Raw genomic sequence first — 21,775 nt, 5'->3', positions numbered from 1 at the left:
GAGAAGAATAACAGTGACCTCATTGTGGGAGTTTACTATAGATCCCCAAGCCAAACGGAGGACATAGATGATGCCTTCCTGGAACAGATGGCCAAGCATGCAAAAGGAAGGGAGATAGTAGTAATGGGGGACTTCAATTACCCGGATATTTGTTGGATGTCAAACTCAGCCAAGAGCATAAGGTCAAACAGATTCCTCGCTGGCCTTGCAGACAACTTCATTGTCCAGAAAGTGGGAGAAGCAACAAGAGGAACAGCCATTTTAGATCTGGTCCTAACCAATGTTGATGACCTGGTTAGTGGGGTAGAAGTGGAAGGATCATTAGGCGCGAGTGATCATGCTCTTCTGAAGTTTACTATACAGCGGAAAGGAGCAGCCAAGCATACTAGGACTCAATTTCTCGACTTTAAGAAAGCCGACTTCATAAAACTTAGGGAAGTGCTTGGTGAGATCCCATGGACAGTAATACTAAAAGGAAAGGGAGTTCATGATGGCTGGGAGTTTAAGAGGGAGATAGTAAAAGCACAACTTCAGGCAATACCAATGAGACGGAAACATGGAAGGTGCCTAAAGAAGCCAGGGTGGCTATCTAAAGAACTTTTAACTGAGTTAAGATTAAAAAAGGATGTGTACAAAAAATGGAAAAGGGGGGAAACCACCAAAGAGGAATTCAAACAAATAGCCAGCACGTGTAGACACAAAGTCAGAAAAGCTAAAGCACAGAATGAACTCAGGCTTGCTAGAGAGGTTAAAAGCAACAAAAAAGGCTTTTATGGGTATGTTCGTAGCAAAAGGAAGAACAAAGAAACAGTGGGGTCACTCAGAGGAGAAGATGGTGAAATGCAAACAGGGGACACAGAAAGGGCTGAACTCCTCAATGCCTTCTTTGCCTCAGTCTTCTCCGATAAAGAAAACAATGCCCGACCTGAAGAATTTGGAGCAAATGATTCAGCAGAGGAAACACAGCCCAGAATAACTAAGGAGATAGTACAAGAATACTTGGCTAGTCTAGATGTATTCAAGTCTCCAGGGCCAGATGAACTGCATCCAAGAGTATTAAAAGAACTGGCAGATGTGATCTCAGAACCACTGGCAGTCATCTTTGAGAATTCCTGGAGAACAGGCGAAGTCCCGGCAGACTGGAGGAGGGCAAATGTTGTCCCTATTTTCAAAAAGGGGAAAAGAGAGGACCCAAATAATTACCGCCCAGTCAGTCTGACATCAATACCAGGGAAGATTCTGGAGCAGATCATTAAGCAAACAGTCTGTGAGCACCTAGAAAGGAATGCTGTGATCACCAATAGTCAGCATGGATTTCTGAAAAATAAGTCATGTCAGACTAACCTGATCTCGTTTTTTGACAGAATTACAAGCCTGGTAGATGAAGGGAACACAGTGGATGTAGCCTACCTTGATTTCAGCAAGGCATTTGACAAGGTGCCCCATGATATTCTTGTAAAGAAGCTGGTAAAATGCGGTCTTGACTATGCTACCACTCAGTGGATTTGTAACTGGCTGACTGACCGAACCCAAAGGGTGCTCATCAATGGTTCCTCTTCATCCTGGAGAAGAGTGACTAGTGGAGTGCCACAGGGTTCTGTCTTGGGCCCGGTCTTATTCAACATCTTTATCAACGACTTGGATGGTGGACTCAAGGGCATCCTGATCAAATTTGCAGATGACACCAAACTGGGAGGGGTGGCTAACACCCCAGAGGACAGGATCATACTTCAAAACGACCTTGACAGATTAGAGAACTGGGCCAAAACAAACAAGATGAATTTTAACAGGGAGAAATGTAAAGTATTGCACTTGGGCAAAAAAAATGAGAGGCACAAATACAAGATGGGTGACACCTGGCTTGAGAGCACTACATGTGAAAAGGATCTAGGAGTCTTGGTTGACCACAAACTTGACATGAGCCAACAGTGTGATGCGGCAGCTAAAAAAGCCAATGCAATTCTGGGCTGCATCAATAGGAGTATAGCATCTAGATCAAGGGAAGTAATAGTGCCACTGTATTCTGCTCTGGTCAGACCTCACCTGGAGTACTGTGTCCAGTTCTGGGCACCACAGTTCAAGAAGGACATTGACAAACTGGAACGTGTCCAGAGGAGGGCAACCAAAATGGTCAAAGGCCTGGAAACGATGCCTTATGAGGAACGGCTAAGGGAGCTGGGCATGTTTAGCCTGGAGAAGAGGAGATTAAGGGGTGATATGATAGCCATGTTCAAATATATAAAAGGATGTCACATAGAGGAGGGAGAAAGGTTGTTTTCTGCTGCTCCAGAGAAGCGGACACGGAGCAATGGATCCAAACTACAAGAAAGAAGATTCCACCTAAACATTAGGAAGAACTTCCTGACAGTAAGAGCTGTTCGACAGTGGAATTTGCTGCCAAGGAGTGTGGTGGAGTCTCCTTCTTTGGAGGTCTTTAAGCAGAGGCTTGACAACCATATGTCAGGAGTGCTCTGATGGTGTTTCCTGCTTGGCAGGGGGTTGGACTCGATGGCCCTTGTGGTCTCTTCCAACTCTATGATTCTATGATTCTATGATTCTATGACTGGGAACAGTTGTGGACCACCGGTATGAAATTTACGGCATGTAATGCCTTAAGAGAGAATATTATGAAAATGATTTACAGGTGGTACATGACCCCAGTCAAGCTTGCGAAAATTTATCATTTGCCCGATAATAAATGTTGGAAATGTAAAGAAAATGAAGGTACATTCTTTCACCTTTGGTGGACATGCCCAAAGATTAAGGCTTTCTGGGAGATGATATATAATGAAATGAAAAAGGTATTTAAATATACCTTCCTGAAGAAACCAGAGGCCTTTCTCCTGGGCATAGTCGGCCAATTGGTGCCAAAGAAGGATAGAACTTTCTTTTTTTATATATAAAATATTTATTAAGGTTTTAAAAGTTTATATAAAATAGAAAAAACAAAACAAAAAACAAAAACAGTAAAAATACATACAAAACATACAAAACACATACAACAACAAGTATAATTTCAATCCCTTATATTCATAAAACTTACTTTCCCGACCTCCTCATACCTCCCCTTTCTTTATTCCAATCTCTAATTAATTCAATTCAGCAAATCCTTCCCCTAATTTCTGTATAATTTTTAACCTTTCTTTTCTTAATCACATAATCATTACAGCTTATAACCACTTAATTTCTGAATCAACATCGTTCTAACCTTCAATAATTTTACAATGTTTCCTAAGATAGTCCTTAAATTTCTTCCAATCTTCTTCCGCCGTCTCTTTTCCCTGGTCTCGGATTCTGCCGGTCATTTCTGCCAGTCCCATATAGTCTATAAGCTTCATCTGCCATTCTTCCACGGTGGGTAGATCTTCTAAGGATAGAACTTTCTTTATGTATGCAACAACAGCAGCAAGAATACTTATTGCAAAGCATTGGAAGACACAAGAGCTACCCACCCTGGAAGAGTGGCAGATGAAGGTGATGGATTATATGGAATTGGCGGAAATGACTGGCAGAATCCGTGACCTGGGAGAAGAGTTGGTGGAAGAAGACTGGAAGAAATTTAAAGACTATCTTCAGAAACATTGTAAAATTAATGAATCTTAAAATGATGTTGGACTGAAAATAAGTGGCATTAGCAACAAAGTTAATAAGAATATGCAAAAATGAATTGATAAATGGATGAAAATATAGAGTTATAATATGTTAAGATATAGAGTTAGGATAAACGAAAGAGGGTAAGGATTTGCTGACTTGATTATTTAAATGGGAATACAAAAAGGGGAGGTGTGAGGAGGCCAAGGAAATAAGATAACGAGTTAGGGTTACAAAAATGGATTTGTTTTTATTTTCCTTTTCTTACTTTATGTATTTTTCTATGTTTCTTTTATTGTATTTTTTTCTTTTTATATGATCTTTTAAATTTATATCTTTGTAAAACTCCAATAAATATCTTTAAAAAAAATAAATGGAAACACAGAAGGCTAGCCATTTAGGAGGTTTGCAAAGAGGACAAGGGTGTTACGGGGTAATCTTCTAGCAAACAAGCTTGGCACAGCAGATCTGAGAGGTGGGTTTCTGCTCCCGGAAAGCCAGCCTGGAAACCAGGTTGCCAGGTGAAGGAAGAATGGAAAGATCAACCAACTCACTTGCCTTCAAAGAATTTCTGGTTGCCTGTGGCTACTGGGATAGTGCTTAGATATCAGGCTGGCTGACACATCTTAAAAAATACAAGGAAAAGGCTTTTTTTCTTTCATTAGCAAAGCTCCTTTGGGGCCCCGAATAGCTAAGCTGAGGAGGAAGTGGCTGGTATTACTTGTTTGTTCTTGGTCCTGATCTTGCCTGCCCTTGCACACTCCGGTTGTCTTTGCATATTTAACCAGCACGTCTGTTCCGATGGGAGTCCTATTCCTGCAGTTCCACATCCTTCTCTTTGGCACTTGGGCATTCGGTTCCAGGAGCTGGACCTGAGCACAGAGGCTTTCTTCTACTTGGACTCGACAAAGGAGCAAGAGTGGCTGACAGCTGTGGGAAAGGCTTTGCGTTCCAAATCCAAGTACAAGAAAGTAAGTCCAACCCCACCCATTTCTTCAGCAGCCAGACAGCTGTCAGGAGCTGGAGTGAGGAGGAGGAGGAGGTCAGCAAGAAAAAACTCCTGGTGTCAGTGGTGTTTTATTCAAAAGAAGCCAACATTCTTTATTCAAAGAAACCCAAACCGTGCAGGCCTAGTGATCACAGAAACCTTTCCCAACAGGTCTTGCCCCAGTGAGGTAGTTGTGAAGGCTGAAGGTTGCTACCCTCCCACCACTCTCTGAAGTCTCCTCCTCCCCCTGGTCCTTCCCAAGCAACCTGAGACTCTGACACCTTGCCTGTCTTTGCTCCCTCCTCTTAATTTCTCTGTGTTCTGGGAGACCAGCAGGGAGGGGAGCTGATCGCAGCAGGATGGGGAGACCCCCTGGCTTCTTCAGCAGCCTGCCTGATCTCTGCCTCTTGACCCCCGCCTCAAGCCTCCACTTCTGCCTCGGATTCTGGACTGCTGTTTGCCGTAGAATCTTCCTGCCCTCCTGCCTCTTCAGTTTCCAACACCTCCTCTTGCTCACAGTCTGCTCCCTCTTCTCCCTCTGACGACCCCCCACCAGTTCCCTGGCTCTGAGCCTTCTTCCCTTGGGGGATCCCCAGTTGGTGCCACCTGCCACTCCTATCTGCATCCAGCCGGCCCAGGACAGCAATCAATGAACAGAGCTGATAGACATCCCAGTACCTTGCATCTTCTAGGTGCAGCTGGTGCTCATCTTTGTCAGGAAGGACCAGCTCAGCCGCATCAAGGAAGTGATGAGGGAGACAGTGGGCACAGGCATCATGGGGAAGATGGGGAGTAGACCCTGACAGCGGAATTCCCCACGTCTATCTTTCTGTCTGTCTATCTGTTTTTCTAATCTCTGCCAACCAGTTCCCCCCTCTTTCCTGCTTGCTCACTAACAGCCATCTTTGCTCCGCCCCTGCAGGGTAACAAGGGGTGTGTGGCCGCGAGGTTTGTCTGCAACAATACCAGCTTCTGCATGGTCAATTCCCACCTTGCTGCCCACGTGGAAGACTTTGAGCGCCGAAACCAGGATTACAAGGATATCTGTGCCCAGATGAGCTTCCTGCCCCCTGACCAGGGTCTGCCGCAGCTGACAATCATGAAAACAAGTGCGTTTTGAGGGCTTGGAGGGAGAGAGCCTTGGCTGATGTAACTTGTTGGTCTCCGCTATCTGGAGAAGCAAACTGAGTCATGTTTCTGTAACTTTCCTGCCTGTGTGTAGCTCAGGGTAGGCAGCATTTGTTGTTGTTTAGTTGTTTAGTCGTGTCCGCCTCTTCGTGACCCCCTGGACCAGAGAACGCCAGGCCCTCCTATCTTCCACTGCCTCCCGCAGTTTGGTCAAACTCATGCTAGTAGCTTCGAGAACACGGTCCAACCATCTTGTCCTCTGTCGTCCCCTTCTCCTTGTGCCCTCCATCTTTCCCAACATCAAGGTCTTTTCCAGGGAGTCTTCTCTTCTCATGAGGTGGCCAAAGTCTTGGAGCCTCAGCTTCACGATCTGTCCTTCCAGTGAGCACTCAGGGCTGATTTCCTTCAGAATGGAGAGGTTTGATCTTCTTGCAGTCCATGGGACTCTCAAGAGTCTCCTCCGGCACCAGAATTCAAAAGCATCCATTCTTCGGTGATCAGCCTTCTTTATGGCAGGCAGCATAGTGCTCTCCAAATGTTGATAGACCAAAATTCCCATAATTGCTAAGAATTGGCCTTGCTGACTGGGGCTCATGAGAGTTCCACTTCAGCAACACCAGGAGGGTGCAGTGTCGGCGATCCCTGCTGCTGCAGCTGCACCACTAAGGTTTCTACTAGAGCAGCCAGTAGAGAGCAACATAAAGCGAGTGGCAGAGATGTATTAGATTAGATTATAGCAAATGTGGGCAACTTCTCCAGTGATCGGGGTGGGAGTTGCAGTTTGTTAAGGGCAGTAAGGCGAAAGCAGAGCGGCCATTTTGCATGGAGAAGGTTCCAGGCTCAGTCACCAGTGTGTGCAGATCGGGCTGGGCATGATCTCTGCCTGAAAGCTGCTGCCAGTCCATGTAGTCAGTCCTGAGCTTGATGGGTCAATGGTCTGCCTCAATATAAGGTAGCTTCCTATGTTCCTGTGTACTACAGCAGGGTTTGGAGGGCCACAAGCGCCCTGCCCATGAATTAACGTACCAGGGGAAATTCGAAAAGTCTTTGCTGAAAGGACATCAAAGCAGGGGCCAGGTGAACCTCTTTGGGAGATTATTCTGAAAGGTCGGGTGCCATGACTGAAAAGGCCCTGCCATGCTTGAAAGAGCAGGAGTTCCCTGGGAAAGGGATTCTAGTCAGTGGAGAGGCAGTGCAAACATAAGTGGGCCTTCTTCTGGTACCCTTTTCCCAAACCTTGAAACACTTGAAAGGCCAAATGGGATGCTCTGAATTGGGCCTGGAAGCAGTTCAAGAGCCAGTCTAGTTCACAGAGCACTAGCCTAATATGATCATACTGCCCAATCCTAGTTATCAGTCTTACTACATATTGCAGGAAGTGGCAGCAGGCTGCCCCCCCGCCCCCCGACCCCGTGAGCTAGCCTGTAGCTGTGGTTGCTTTGCTTTTTTCCAGCATTGTCATCTGATCACTAAAAATGAGCTTCAGAGACTTCTGACCTACGACCAGGTGAGAGACATCTTTGTGTTATATGTGGTGGTTTAGGATATTGCCCTGTTTATTTCCTTTGTCTGGGATACCCCAGCCTAGGCTAGAGAAGCCACTTTCAGGCAGTTAGGAGCAAAGAACATAGGATGACTGCGACTTCTACAAATGCTTTTTAAGGTTGCAGGTTTGTGCAACCTGAATTAGAAGCAAGTCCCAATTAAGTTGGAGGGTTGCCTTGGAATAAGTAGGACTGCTCTGCAGTTTCCCAGTTAGAGGGCTTTCCTAGCTCAGCACACGCTCCAGATGTTGTTGGACTCCCATCAGCCCCAGCATAGCTGCTGTCCAGCAATATCTAAAGGTCTAAGGTTTCCTGCTCTAGGTTTTGCATCTGTCTGGAAAATCTGCGTTGCTCACATGTTCTTATCAGCAGATACTTCCATTAAGTCCAATTAAATTGCTGGTGCTTTTTGTTTTACATTTTTCTCTCCAAGGTTTGTGTGTTCATCATGTTGACGACCTTTCTCCCACTTGGCATAAGGATCATTGGTATTTTGTGTTGAAACAGAGGCCTGATTGCTGCACCTTATGGTGGATTTAAACTCTGTGAGCGTAGTCATGCCTTAGCCCTTTGAGAAGGATGCTGCAAGGAAGGCAAGGGGGGGCAGCCTCAGACTTCCAACATACGCAAAACCATCATAAAACATTAAAAACTTCCCTAAAGGCTGTATAGTTACTTATCTCCTTGACATCTGACGGGAGGGTGTCCCACAGGGCAGGTGCCACTACTCAGAAGGCCCTCTGCCTGCTTCCCTGTAACTTTGCTTCTCACAGTGAGGAAACCGCCAGAAGGCCCTCGGTGCTGGACCCTGATGCCTGGGCTGAACAATGGGGATGGAGACACTCTTTCAGGGCTGAGGCCATTTAGGGCTTTAAAGGTTGGCACCAACACTCAGAATTGTGCTCAGAAACGTCCTGGGAGCCAACGTAGGATGCGAAAGGATGGTTTTGCAGTTGCTCATAGTGTCGGGGTGTATTCTGGTGGTTGTTAACAGTTTGTATGGATTATTGGTACATATAACATTGCATATTGTAGGTATGGCTAACCTGTGGTCTGCCAGATGTTACTGAGCTGCAGTTCCTGTTGGCTCCAGCCATCATGGCCAGTAATCAGGGATGATGGGAATTGTAGTTCTGCAGCATTGTGAGGGCCACGTGTCTGCTGCTCCTGAGTTAGAGGATTTTCCTGTCGTGTGATGCAGCAAAGTAATTTAAGATGACATGGGGCAAAAATGCACAAGCATCCTGTACCTTTAATAATTGTGTATAAGATAGGATTTCAGCAGGTATACCCCTTTTTTGCACTTGGCTAACCTACTAGTAGGGACGCGGGTGGCGCTGTGGGTTAAACCACAGAGCCTAGGGCTTGACGATCAGAAGGTCGGCAGTTCGAATCCCCGCGACGGGGTGAGCTTCCCTTGCTCGGTCCCTGTTCCTGCCAACCTAGCAGTTCGAAAGCACGTCTAAGTGCAAGTAGATAAATAGGTACCGCTCTGGCGGGAAGGTAAACACCGTTTCTGTGTGCTGCTCTGGTTCACCAGAAGCGGCTTAGTCATGCTGGCCACATGACCCGGAAGCTGTATGCCGGCTCCCTTGGCCAATAAAGCGAGATGAGCGCCGCAACCCTAGAGTCGGTCACAACTGAACCTAATGGTCAGGGGTCCCTTTGTTGTTGTTGTTGTTGTTTAGTCGTTTAGTCGTGTCCGCCTCTTCGTGACCCCATGGACCAGAGCACGCCAGGCACTCCTGTCTTCCACTGCCTCCCGCAGTTTGGTCAGACTCATGTTTGTAGCTTCGAGAACACTGTCCAACCTGGGGTCCCTTTACCTTTAACCTACTAGTACTTCACCTTGGTCTTCCAGCACAACAGTGGCTGTTAATAGATTCCATTGTCAGGCAACAGGGGGTCTTTTGCTTCTCTGTTGATAAGCAATTTCTTTTTGGCTTTAGCTAAACATTCAGCGTACCCAAAAGACAGCTTTTGCTGATTTCACAGAGGGAGAGATCAAGTTCATCCCGACGTACAAATTTGACTCTAAAACAGATCCTGCTTGATAGTTGAGCCTTTGTAAGTAAGTCCTCTCAAACATTCTTCTGCAAGGCTTGTTTGTTTTTCCTAGTCTGCTGAGATGCTAGTAGTGTCCTGCCTTTCCATCCTCCTGAGCAGGCTAGTAAAACATATATTTTAAACATGGCTTTCTGCTAAGCAAGCTGTTGGAGGAGGGCTAGAGTTGAGGGCTGGACGGACTTCCTTTCCTCTGCAGCCAGAATGGACACCAAGCCACAGAGGAAGAGAGAGATCCAGCTCTCCTTCACCTGCTCACTTTGCTTGCATGGAATTCCGGGTTGCCAAAGGCTGCTAGGCGAGTTGTGAAATGCAAGGCTGTGATATGTTGTCTTCCTCAAGCCATCCCTGCTCTGGAAATGTTTTGGCTCCTTTCCCCCACATTTGTCCTGATAACCAGCATCCTCTGTTTCGTGGTGTGTATAAGCGGTGTTGCAGTTCCTTGAAAGGTGCAGCAGGCTGAATGAGAATCCTCTTTGTGTCAAGGAAGTCTGGGAATTAGACTTGGTGCTCTCTCATAAGAGCATGAGAGCAGCCCTGCTGGATCAGGCCATTGGTCCATCTGGCCCAGCGTCCTGTTCTCACATTGGCCAATGAGATGCCTCTTGGGGAGCCCACAAACAGGACCTGGGTGCAACAGCACGCTCCCCTCCTCCAAGCCATACTGCTTCTCTTGGTGGAGTATGTTCTGTGGCCATTATGGCTAGTAGCCATTGAGCCTCACCATCCATGATTTGGCATATTCTTGTGGTTCTTGACAACTGTCAGAAGCCACCTAGGCCTGCTAGTTTCATTGCTCTTGCTGTGGTAATGGGGAAATCAAAAGGACAGGCGGAACATGTAGTGACGAAGCCGGAAAAGGGCAGGCTCCTTTGGGCAGCATTTCAGGTGCCAGAAAGGGTCTTTTGGATCACTGAAAAAATAGTGTCTGAACAAGAATAACGGGGCCCCTTGCTTTGGGGAAGGATCATCATTTGGTGGTGTGCCATATGCTTTGTATGCAGAGTCTCAAGTTGAAAGGCACCTCCACCTGAAAAAGGATTGGGCCACAGAGAGCTGCTGCCAGCCAGAGGAGACTTAATTAATGAATTGTGGGGTTGGAAGGGATCACGAGGGTCATCTAGTCCAACCCCCTGCAATGTAGGAATCCAAACTGGGGGAGGTCAGAAATTCATTCTGACCTGGTAGATGGCAGCTTTTGATTTCCTGACAACTCTCTCCATGAGGCAAAATGCCTGCACACCTGCAAGGTCCGCCCCTTCAGAAGTTGGACTCCCAAGCCCCATCATCTCCAGCTCTTAACCGTGGTCAAGATCACAGGCCGTGTGTGGAGCCAAAGTTGGACTGTGTGAGCCTTGTGTGTTGCCTCAGCCAGTCCAACTGTCTCCTTGCAGTGGGAAGTGCCGTGTGCCAGCATGGTGTGAGCCAATCCTCTGGAGAGGAGGCAGCGTGAATCAGCTCAGCTACCGAAGCCACATGGAATTAAAAAGGAGCGACCACAAGCCCGTCAGCTCCCTCTTCCTCACAGGGGTAAGACCTGCCCTGGCCAGGGCTATCGTCTATTCAGGGTTTTTAGTTGCCTGCTATGTGGCACCTCCTTGAATCTGGGCAGGCCCTGACCAACAACCAGGCCCCTTTCCACAGAGCTCCTCCTTGGCCAATGACTTCCGGTGCAAGGAGTGGGCAGGTTTTGGCTCTGTTAAATCCCTAGGCTTCCATTCTCCACTCTTCTGAGTACACGCTGCTCCTGCAGGCATGGCAGACCACATGGGATGAACTGTATACCTTAACCGTTGGCTCCATTCATGCAATGGAGCTTCTGTGGTACTTGGCTTGGAGCATTTGGCTTCAGCCCATTGGCTCTGGAAGTCACAGCCGCTGCCATCCTGGGGAAGCTCTCAGAGTTACAGTACTTGCCTCTTTCAGGGCTGGGAACAGGGGGGTGCATCAGGCCTTTCTGCTCTTAACTCATGCCCCCCCCTTTCAGTCCATAGCTCCAACAAATGTGCTCTGCCCCCCCCCCATAGGTGAAGGTTGTGGCTGACCGACGGTACCGGAAAGTGTTTGAGGATATTGTTCAGTTGATGGACAGGATGGAGAACGAATTCCTTCCCTCCCTGGAGGGAGGTAAAGACTAATAGGATCCTCTCCAACCCCTTAAAGAGGGTTTGCTGCAAAAAGACCAGGGGGGAAAGAAGCCCTTGGCCCATCTAGCTCAGTCTTGAGCGGTTCCCCAGGATTTCCGGGTGATCTCTCCCAGCCCTACCTGGAGATGCTGGGGATAGAACCTGGGACCTTTGCATGCAAGGCCGATGCCCTTCCACTGAGCAGCAGCCTCTTCCTCTTCCTCGCAGGCAAAGACTCCAGGGGTAGCCAGCGTGGTGCCCTCCAGATGCTGGACTACAACTCCCATCATCCCCAGCCAACATGGCCAGTGGCAAGTGCAGCAATATCTGGAGAGCCTTGATTGCGGCCTCGAGATCCCGCAGACCACAGGAATTTTGGGCTCTGATAAACAAAAGAGGAAGGAAGTACCCACTGACGATTATCCCTGCGCCCACATGGGAACAATTCTTGAGTAAATATTTCTCCTTGGCAGAGGAATCCAACTCATCCACGGAACTCCGAGCCGACCATCTACCTTTGTGGCCCTCCACTGACCCAGACCTGATAATGGACTTGATATTAGATCTGAAAACGGGCAAAGCCCCCGGGCCGGATCTAGTCCCTGCTGAGGCTATTGTTGCGCAACCGAGGTGGTGGGCTGAAATTCTGGCCAAAGTCTTTGATGCAATTAATTCTACGGGGCTTATCCCTAGGTCATGGAAGGAGGCCGTGATCGTGCCAGTCCATAAAAAGGGTCCCCCTGCTGACCCGGAGAACTATCGGAACATCAGCCTTTTGTCTATCATCGGGAAAATCTATGCAAAATTTTTGCTGTCCAAGCTGTCCCATTGGGCAAACGACTCAAATTTGATTGGCCATGAGCAAGCGGGCTTTAGGAACAATTATTCGACCTCTGACCATATGGTAATCATGTATCATCTTGCCAGAAAATATTCTGCCCCGAGTCGGGGGCGCCTATGTGTCGCTTTTATAGACCTAAAGGCTGCCTTCGACAGTATCCCAAGAAATTGCCTATGGAAGAAATTAGAGAGATGGGGCATAGATAGAAGGCTGTTATGGCTTATAACCCAATTACACCATGGGTCGTCGGCTAGAGTGAGACTCACACCGGCGGGAAACTTATCCAACGAGGTCCCAATAAATAGAGGTGTGCGCCAAGGCTGCATTTTGGCCCCACTCCTCTTCAACCTGTTTATCAGCGATATGAAGCTCTTTCTGAACGAGTCTCAAGCCAACATTCATGCCCCCCGCCTAGCTGATTTTCGCTGCCCTTTGCTCCTATATGCCGACGATGCAGCGATCCTTTCCTACTCTAGAGTTGGTTTATGCAGAGCTCTAAAGATTTTTGCGGCTTATTGCAAACTTAACCATCTGACAATTAATCATGGGAAATCTAAAGTCCTGGTCTTTACCAGGTCTTGGAAAACTTACAGCTGGAAGTTAGATGGAGTCCAATTAGAACAGGTTTTCAAATTTAAATACCTGGGAGTCTTTTTTCATTACAATCTAAGCTGGAAGCCACAGATACAGTATTTACTAAACAAAGGGAAAACAATACTTTATACTCTACTCCAATTTCTTGCGGCCGACGGAGCCTCTCACATCCCTTCTGCATTGAAGGTATACCACGCAAAAGTGGTTTCCACCCTTTGTTATGCTGCCCCGCTCTGGGCCCCAGGGTCCAATTTAACATCACTGGGGACATTGCAGAATCAGTTTCTCCGTCGCCTTCTGAAACTCCCCATGTGTGTGAGCAACGCAGCCATACGTCTGGAGTTAAGGATTGCATCATTGGAGACTGTCATCTGGAAGCGAGTCTTTGGCTACTGGCTGTCCAGCTGGCATAGGCTTCCCGACCATTACCTTTTTCAGTGCCTCTGGCGGGACGTCTTTGTCAATCCGTGGGTAGGGAAAATCCATGCCAAACTTCTGAGCATCGGAATTTCCCCAGCGGACTCCTTAAAGATGAACTTACGCTCAGCCAAAAGCCTTATTGAGCAAAGATTAGCGGACATTGAAAATCAACACAACCTCGCCAGGGGTGGGGGTGTCTGCTCCCCCAGGTATCACGGAATAACCCCACCACTTGGCCTTCCATCATATATGTCATCTCTTTCATCAGTACCACACCGACGTGCATTTATTCGTGCAAGGTTCAATGTCTTTCCATCGAACCTGCTGAACCACAGATTTTCTAAGGGTTTGGTGTCTCCGCTATGTGTGTGTGACGGGGAAACTGTTGAATCTCTTTCACATATAATGTTCAACTGTCCCCTACATAGCGTAGCCAGGGCTAAATTCCTGGGTCCTGCTTTACTGCGCTTGGTTGGCAGGCCTGTTGAGTCACACGCCGCACTGCTTTTGCAGGATACAGATCCTTCTGTAACTCTGCAGGTGGCGAGATTTCTGAATGCGGTTATCTCACACTCAAAAACCACCAAAAACCAACAACAACATCAAAACTAATCGAACTGTTACGATGAGAGTGCATGTCGGAGTTCGTCTTCAGTTTTCCTTTTCTGTGATCTGTCCCTTGGAGCTCTCCTGGCCCCAAGCTGTCACTTGGCTCTGCTCAATGACCCACCCTTGCATCGTGGTGTTCACCTCCTGTTGTCAGATATATCTGTTTTTATGTCCCTGTGTTTTTATGTTTGTACATATTTTATGGGCTAATAGCCGTAAATAAATAAATTGTAAATAAATTGTAAAATATCTGGAGAGCCCCACGTGGACCTGTTGCATGTGCAGTCCCCTAAATGAGAGCCCGGGGCCAAGGACAAACTTCCCCCTGGAGCACGTTTCCTTGCCTCTGCTGAAGGCAAGCACTCTCTTTCCTCCCCCCCCCCCTTTTGCTCTGCAGTTTCCGTTTGAGAATGTGAAGTTCCGGCAGCTGCAGAAGGAGAGGTTCCAGATCACAAACAACGGGCAGGTCACCCTCCACTTCTCCTTTATCCCCAAGCTCAGTGACAGCCAGTATTGGAAGCCATGGCTTTGCGCTGAGCCCTGCGAGGGATACTTGGAGCCCAGCGCGTCTCTCTCTGGAATCAGAGAACTGTAGAGTTGGAAAGGGACCCCAAGGGTCATCTAGGGAAGGCCTTCCTTTTCTCCTCCTCTTCCCAACCCTCCTCCCTCAAACCTTGGGAGTTTGGTAGAGCAGGGGAGGCTTAACATTTGTGGGCTGCATTGCCCCATGCTCAAGCCTCCAAGGGCCACACGTCAAAGCAGTGGAGCCCAAAGTGTAAAAGTGTGTGTGGCCAGCTTTAAACAAACACACACACACAAATGAATTGAAGCCAAACAATGCTGGAGGGTCCCCAAACACCTTTTGGCATCGCAGGGAACCAGTGAGAGCAGTCCGTCCAAAAATTACTTTTTTAAAACAATGCATATTTTTATGTTGTGGAGGCACAAAAATATCTTGGGGAACATATACAACTAGCCAAACTTTTAAAAACTCAATGAAATGTAAACTAAAAAAGAAAGTTACATTGGGGGCGCAAAAATCCTTTCCCTTTTTATATTCTTTTGTTAGGATCACTTTCTCTTACCCTCCAGTATCCTGTCACCATCTTCTGTGCAGCTGCTGCTTTGGAGGACTAGAGAGGAAAGTGGGGGGGGGGGGGACTGAGTCGCTTCTTCTCCTAATTCTTGAAGTTAAGGTTTCCCCCATACACCTGTGAGAACAGGATGCTGTACTAGATGGGCCATTGGCCTGATCCAGCAGGCTCGCATTGTGTCCTTCTGTTCAATTCTTCACTGTCTTCACTTTTAATTTACAGACAAGCAAACCTGGCTGTGCCAAAGAGTGTATCTACCTGACCTCCTCCCATTTTAGGTGAGACGGTGGACATTTCCCTGGATGTGTACGTCAGCAAGGAAGAGAAGATTGAGGCTATCTTTGTCCTTCACCTTGACCGTGGCAAGGACTATTTCCTCACCATCAGTGGGAGCTACCTACCAAGCTGCTTCGGGACCTCCTTGGAAGCCTTGTGCTGGATGTCTACCCTTCCCACTCTGCTTGCCTGCTTGAAAAACAGCTGCTCTTCCACTCAGAAATGTGGGGGCTGGGGGTCCTCCGCTGCATTCAGCTTCAGCTTCTGTAGCTGTGCGTCCGCTTCCTGTGTGCTGTTCATGCCCTTTGTTTGCCTTGACTGAGTCATCCCAGGTTCTGGTCCTCCCACCTGCCCTTTCGCAGGGCCACTGAACCGTGTGCATTTCCCTGCCATCTGCCCAGATACTGTTCAGCCAACGGGCTGTTTCTTTCTCTTCTCAGGGCCTGTGCCATTAACACCCTTGGTTGTCTTTTGCTCTTGCCTTCCTCCTCTGATCTCAGGGAGAAGACAGCTTCCTAGAAAAGGTAACAGTTGGTTTGCTATCCTCTAGATGTTCTTGTAGCGGGCTCAAATCAGGTACAGGCAACGCCCCGTTTACACGGGGGTTGCGTTCCGAGGTACCGTGCGTTTAAATGAAATTGCGTATATTGGGGACAGCATTGGAAAAGCCTGCAAACACCCTCTAAACTTCCGGAAGCCCTTTGGAAAGGCCTTTTGAAAACCAGCAGCCTCCCTGCAAAACTCCTTGCTCCAACTCTCCACAGGCCTGAGAGGTCGGTGCCAAAGCTCCTGGGAGGGAGTCGAGATGCTGTTTCCATGCCACTTTGCCGCTTTTGTGCTCTTGGGGGGGGGGACATTTTTGCCCCTTCAAGTGCCCCTTCCAGCTTTGCGGCAGTGTGCATGTGCCTCGAAGGCACGTAAATGGAGTTGCCCTTGTCAACGATCAGCAGCTGCTCCATGCAGTGGCAGCTGGTCCCTTAGGGCAAACCAGGCACTACCCCACCAACCTCACCTGCCTGCCTTCTGACTCAAATCCAGTCCAGGTGGTGACTCTAGCTCTCTGCGTTTTTCTCTTCCCTAGTCTCAACGTGGCCCTTGTAGAACTCGGCAGAGGAGAACGGAGACGAAACCAGAATTTGCCAGCACTGCTTGTAACTGATTTTGCGCTGCTTGACTCTGGGTCCGCTTGCGATTGGCAGCACGGGAGGCAGAAAGCCCAGTCTCATGATGCAGGCGCCAGCCCCCTCTGGCCCCAAGAGCCAGTTTTCTCCTTGTTTCTGTGCTCAGCCACTGCTGCACAGGCTATGCCACTCTGGCTTACTCTTACCACCTGAGCACTGGCATTTGGGAAGCGGTAGTGGCTGCTTTGGGGTGGCTCAGGGAAATGTCACTCCTCTCGAAATCAGATATACTTGGGTGTATTATCCTAGCCACAAGGAGACAGTGGTGACTGTCAATTTGGACAGCTGTAGACATTGAGAATCATGGAGGATATGTTTATCAGTGGCTACCGGTCAGGGCTATTTCTTGCCACTATTATCACAAACCACATGCTTTTGATTACCAGTTTCTGGGGAACATGATGGACAGAGTGCTCTTGTCCCCGTGTCCCTATGGACTCCCAAGGGCATGTGGTTGGCCATTCTGGGAACAAAATGCTGATCTAACCCAGCAAGGCTCCTGTGTATTTTAGCATGCACCAGCTACTCTTGCACTAAGACTCTGATACAGTATGTGTCATTCCCCACATCAATACTCTCTCTCTCTCTCTCTCTCTCTCTCTCTCTCTCTCTCTCTCGACAGGGGCGGGGAGTATTGGTGGCGGGATGAACTGGGTCCTAATCAACAGCTGCCCTGGGGATGAGGGGATCAAATTCTCCATCCTTGTCAACTCCTTTTAGTGATGGGCTGCTTGCCACTGCTGTGCTCCTAAAGCTCTCTTGCTCCCCCCTCCTCTCTTTCTCTTTCTCTTGAATGTGGTAGCTTGAGATAGAACTAACCACCCTGAACATTTCTGGAGAGGAAGATGGGAAGGAGGCAGGAGGCATGGTTCACCAGCTGCTGTGTGCTGCATTGCCCAGACAAAGTCGTGGGCTGGGGCTCCAGCTGTTGCTCAGTTTCTACCACTGCCTCTGCAACGTGCTCTAGACAAGGGGTGGTGAACATGTGACCCCATCATCTCATCATGCTGGCTGGGGCTGCAGCCCATCAACCTATGAAGGCCCATCCATGTTCTGTTGCTGTTTTTGTTACTTATTTCCTGCCCTTCACCCTAAGGTCCCAGGGCAGGTTCCAGCAATTTAAATAAAATGTTAGCCAAACCTCATGACCACAGCTGCATATTCAGTAAGCTTTTGGGTGAACTGCACATCCGGAGTGGGAGGATTACGAGCTGCATATTAATAGGGGGAGGGGGAGCTTGGATTTGGGGTGCGAGCAATTTGTTTTTTGTTTTCCCCCTTGAGATGCTTGCTGTGGCTAGGGCCGGGCAATACGTCAATATAGATATATTTTCAAATCAGCTTGAAGTCTAGATAGTGAGACTGGTTTCATAATTTCTGACCTGGCAATATATTGCAAATCATGATGTGTGTGTGTACTATGCAAAAAACACCATGTGGGGGGAAACTGTGAAGCCAGACGATGCTTCTCTAGATTCCTGCAGCCCCTGTGGACTCTGCCGGTTCAGCTTTCCCCTGCCCTCCTGCAGGGGGCAGCAGAAATCACAATGCGGGGGAAACCGTGAAGCCAGCGAATGCCTCTACATAGCTCCATCTTATTTCAGACATCGTGATATATTGGTGTATTGCAATGTTTAGCTAGTGATATATCACTGTGTTGAAAGCCAGCTATCACCCAGCCCTAGTTGTGGCCTCAGAGGGCAAGACTTGTCCACCCAGCTGGAGCAAGGAAAGAATGCATACAGGCACACATTCTGTCAGGCTCTCATGCCAGTCCCCCTTGTCATTGGACCTCCAGGAGAAGCAGTTTCTGGATATCGTACCCCAGGATGGTGATGACTCCACTGAGCGGCCAAGGAGATCTGCCTTTTGGTGGACCACCTCTTCAAGAATGCCTGCCACCAGGTGAGCTGAGGGGGACGGTACCATTGAAAGGATGGGTGTGGGCTGGAATCCAGTACCAGTTTTGGGGTGTGCAGGTTCCAAACGTCCCAATTGATTTATATCTTAGCTACCGACTCGCTCTTACAAACTCCTGCTGTGAGTATAGTGGCACCTTGGTGGAGCGGCAGCGGGTGGGACATCCAGCATACGGTCTTCCTTAGAGCGGCTCAGAAGAACCCAAGTGTTCCCAACCATTGTCTGTCTCTCCCTAGCAAAGCGGCTCTCTGAGACTGGCCACTAGAAGAAGCAGGGAATGATTTCACTCTCCCATTGCCCCAAATCAGGAGAAGGGTAGTAGGAATGCTACTGTGGAAAGCAGGCGGGATACAATTCTCAGCCCTTGCGCCAGCTCTCTTGGTGATGGGCTTCTCTCCACTGTGGCATTCCTCGACCTCACATTATGCACCCCAGGGCTGGATTGTTCTTCATGCTATCCAGGATGTACCTCATCCCTTCCGAACGCATGGGTGATACTCTGCTTCAGGAGGACCTCTTCCAGACCCCGGGGACGCAGGACGAGCTGCAGGAGATAACTGAGTGCCTGGACACCAGCATTTCCGAGACGATCCGTATCCTCTCTGGGGGACATTGTTGGGGAGCAGGGCTGCTTGGTGGTTTTCTTTCGCTCTTGGCTGGAGTGGACCTCACTTTTATATACCTGGTGGCTTAGGTTCCTAGGCCAGCCCATCCTTAAGGCTCTGGGACACAGCACAATGAAATGCCCACAGTCAAGTCCAGTCATGCATCCAAACAGCTTCACAGCTTTAACCCCCATTTGAAAACATCAGCCTGGCTAGATAGAGCAGAGGTGGGGAATCTTGACAGGCCCGCAGGCCCCACATCTAGCATCATACGTGGTGTCAAGGTAAAGACATGGCTGCAAAGGAGCTTCAAGGGTGCGTTCAATTGTTCTTTGGCAAGCAGGGTTTGTTGACCGCACTTTTGGAGTTGACCACTAGTATTTGCTGTTTGGATTGAAACCATGCCTGCAGAAGGACATTTCCTCGGCAGATCAGCTTTGCAGGCAGCTTCGTCAAGAGGGGAGGTGTGGGATAATTACAGTGGGGTGGCTCAGTTGGTAGAGCGTGACACTCTTAATCTCAGGGCTGCGGGTTCAAGGTCCACCTTGCGCCAAAAGGGGAAACTTGCAAGGTGGGCCCAGATGTATAAGGACCAAGCTTCTTGCTTTGGACCAGCCTGGGAAGGAGGCAGGCTGCAGGTAACAGGACAGAACATTTCCCTTGCCAGGCTGTCAATAGCTGGCAGTGACCACTCGGTGGCCGAAGCTCTGCTCATCTTCCTGGAGGCAGTGCCAGAACCAGTCCTTTGCTATGAACTGTATCAGCGCTGCCTTGAGTGCTCACATGACAGCCACCTCTGTTGCCAGGTCGGCCCCAGAGCCCCATCTCTTCCTGGCTGGTCTGTGGTGTGTACAGAAGCATAGAATCAGAAGGGATTTCCAAAGTCATCTAGTCCAAATGTTGCCGCGAGTAACAGGAAATCCACTAAAACATCCCTGAAAGCCAGTAAACCGGCACACTGGCAGGAGGGCTAGTCTGGTCTGGGAAGCCTTGTTAACTGCAGAGGTTGCTGATGTCTCCTTTGATAACCATCCCTCTCCGTTGTGGAGGGGGGTGGGGTGCGCACATGTTGCCTTTTTGCTTTCTGACCAGGACTTGTAACAATAGCCCACCTGTTTCAGTGAACCTCGCTTGAATTTCCAACCCAGGAAGCGACCATATACTGGGCCATCTAGCTCAGTATTGTCGAAATTGACAAGCAGTGGCTCTCCAGGATTTCAGACAAGGGATGTTCCCTACCCTCCTGGGAGATGCTGGGGGTGGAGCCTGAGACTTTCTGCATGAAAAGCAGGTGGTTTACTGCAGAGCTATGGCCCTTCCCCCAAGATATCTCAGTTGGTAGAGCATAAGACTCTTCATCTCAGTGTCCTGAGTTCGAGTCCCACCTTAGGCATTGCAGGGGGTTCGATTAGTTAACCCTTGTGGTCCCTTCCGACTCTGCAGTTGCATTATTCCCCAAAGTTCCCAGCAGAGTTCTAGTCCGGTTACCATTTTAAACATTCTTTTTTTTTTTATGCCAGGTCTAAACCTGCAAACATAACAAGTACACCGTGCTAGTGATCCATGCCCCTCCTCTAGCAAAGCTCTGCACTGAAACTCCAAACCGCCCCTCCCTGTCTTGCAGGTGATCTGCCAGTTGCCGCGGTCGCACCAGAACGTGTTCCGCTTCGTGGTGGCTTTCCTGTGGGAGCTGCTGAAATACTCTGAGAGCAACAATGTCAGTGGCAACATGCTAGGTAAGGCCTGCCTGTCCTGGCTGGGAGCTGGCCTTCCTCCTGCTCCCGCCTCCTCTCATGCAAATGTTTTCGCTTCCCTGCAGCCACCCTCTTCGCCAGCCTCCTGCTACGGCCTCTGCCCAACGTTCTGCCGAGTGCCATCGGCTTCCTCCTGGGCTTCCTGCTGGGGGTGGATGACTGCGAAAGGTGCCAAGCGTGACTGGAGACGAAGTGGGGAGGGAAGAGGCAAGGCCCAGCCTCTGTTCTCTGGTGCCTGCCCTTCCCCTTGTGCCATCTTGCCATGTGCCAGCTCCCTTCCCTGTGCTTTGCCCTTTCCACCTTTTCCTCTTGACTCCTGACACGGTTGCACACTTGGCTTTCCACATGGTTCCAGGGCATTGGCAGCAGGTTCAGGGTGCTTGGGGAGGGACCCTGTTGGAGGACAGTCATTCCCCTGCCCATCCTACTACCACCACTGCTGCTCTCAGTCCCTGCGCAGTAGTCCACGCTCTCCCCTTCTGCTGCAGCTGAGCATGTGCTACTCTTGGTGGGTACCAGGCATAAGGATTCCTGGCCTGTCCTGGGATTGCAGGACCTCTTTCTCTGTCCCCCCAGCCTTGATGCTCATCAAGAAGGGGCAGGGCAGCCACTGTGGCCCACGTACGCCTTAGCCTGCTCTCTATAGTTCAGCTATCTGTCCCCATTCTGCCAAGTAGAGTTCTAGGGTGTTCATTCTTCATGAGACACTAAGCACTGCCTAAAGGGACCAGGGAGGAGGAGGGGGCGCATGCTGGGAAGCAGGAGGGGAGCTGAGGCAGTGGGTACAGCTGGGTTGGGTTGGGCTCCCCACCCGACCCCAAGTTCTGCAACTTTGTCTTTCTGCTTTTCTGTCCTGGGTTCCTGTACTTGGTGCACACACACTCTTAATTTATTGGGAAGCGGTTGTTTCAAAATGAAAGATCCGTTGTGCAGAGATTGTTCTGGTGTTTGGAGGGGAGCTACACTTGCCTTGGCTGGTTTCTCCACTGCTCTGAAGCTCAGCCAGACTTTCCAAATGTAGCCGCCTTGGGCCCTCGCAG

General features: G+C 49.1%; 1 protein-coding gene across 1 annotated transcript in view; it reads left to right on the top strand.

Moving 5' to 3' along the window:
• The window catches only part of LOC310753817 (inositol polyphosphate 5-phosphatase OCRL-like), a gene marked incomplete at both ends in the record, with an annotated part of 41,853 nt that extends 20,937 nt beyond the window's left edge, over window positions 1-20,916 (top strand). The window contains 16 exon segments of the mRNA XM_083595151.1: window positions 4,455-4,562; window positions 5,272-5,371; window positions 5,479-5,690; window positions 7,176-7,214; window positions 9,201-9,304; window positions 10,710-10,845; window positions 11,343-11,434; window positions 11,436-11,442; window positions 14,303-14,468; window positions 15,278-15,440; window positions 18,176-18,309; window positions 18,312-18,361; window positions 18,885-18,969; window positions 19,660-19,787; window positions 20,606-20,717; window positions 20,801-20,916. Coding sequence (XP_083451277.1) covers window positions 4,455-4,562; window positions 5,272-5,371; window positions 5,479-5,690; window positions 7,176-7,214; window positions 9,201-9,304; window positions 10,710-10,845; window positions 11,343-11,434; window positions 11,436-11,442; window positions 14,303-14,468; window positions 15,278-15,440; window positions 18,176-18,309; window positions 18,312-18,361; window positions 18,885-18,969; window positions 19,660-19,787; window positions 20,606-20,717; window positions 20,801-20,916 — 1,752 coding nt within the window.
• Window positions 20,917-21,775: the final 859 nt, after the last annotated feature.

The sequence above is a fragment of the Podarcis filfolensis genome (assembly GCF_964270895.1).
Source record: "Podarcis filfolensis genome assembly, chromosome: W".
NCBI lineage: Eukaryota > Metazoa > Chordata > Lepidosauria > Squamata > Lacertidae > Podarcis > Podarcis filfolensis.
The sequence above is the reverse complement of the archived record's forward strand: the minus strand, read 5'-3'. Positions and strand labels throughout refer to the sequence as shown.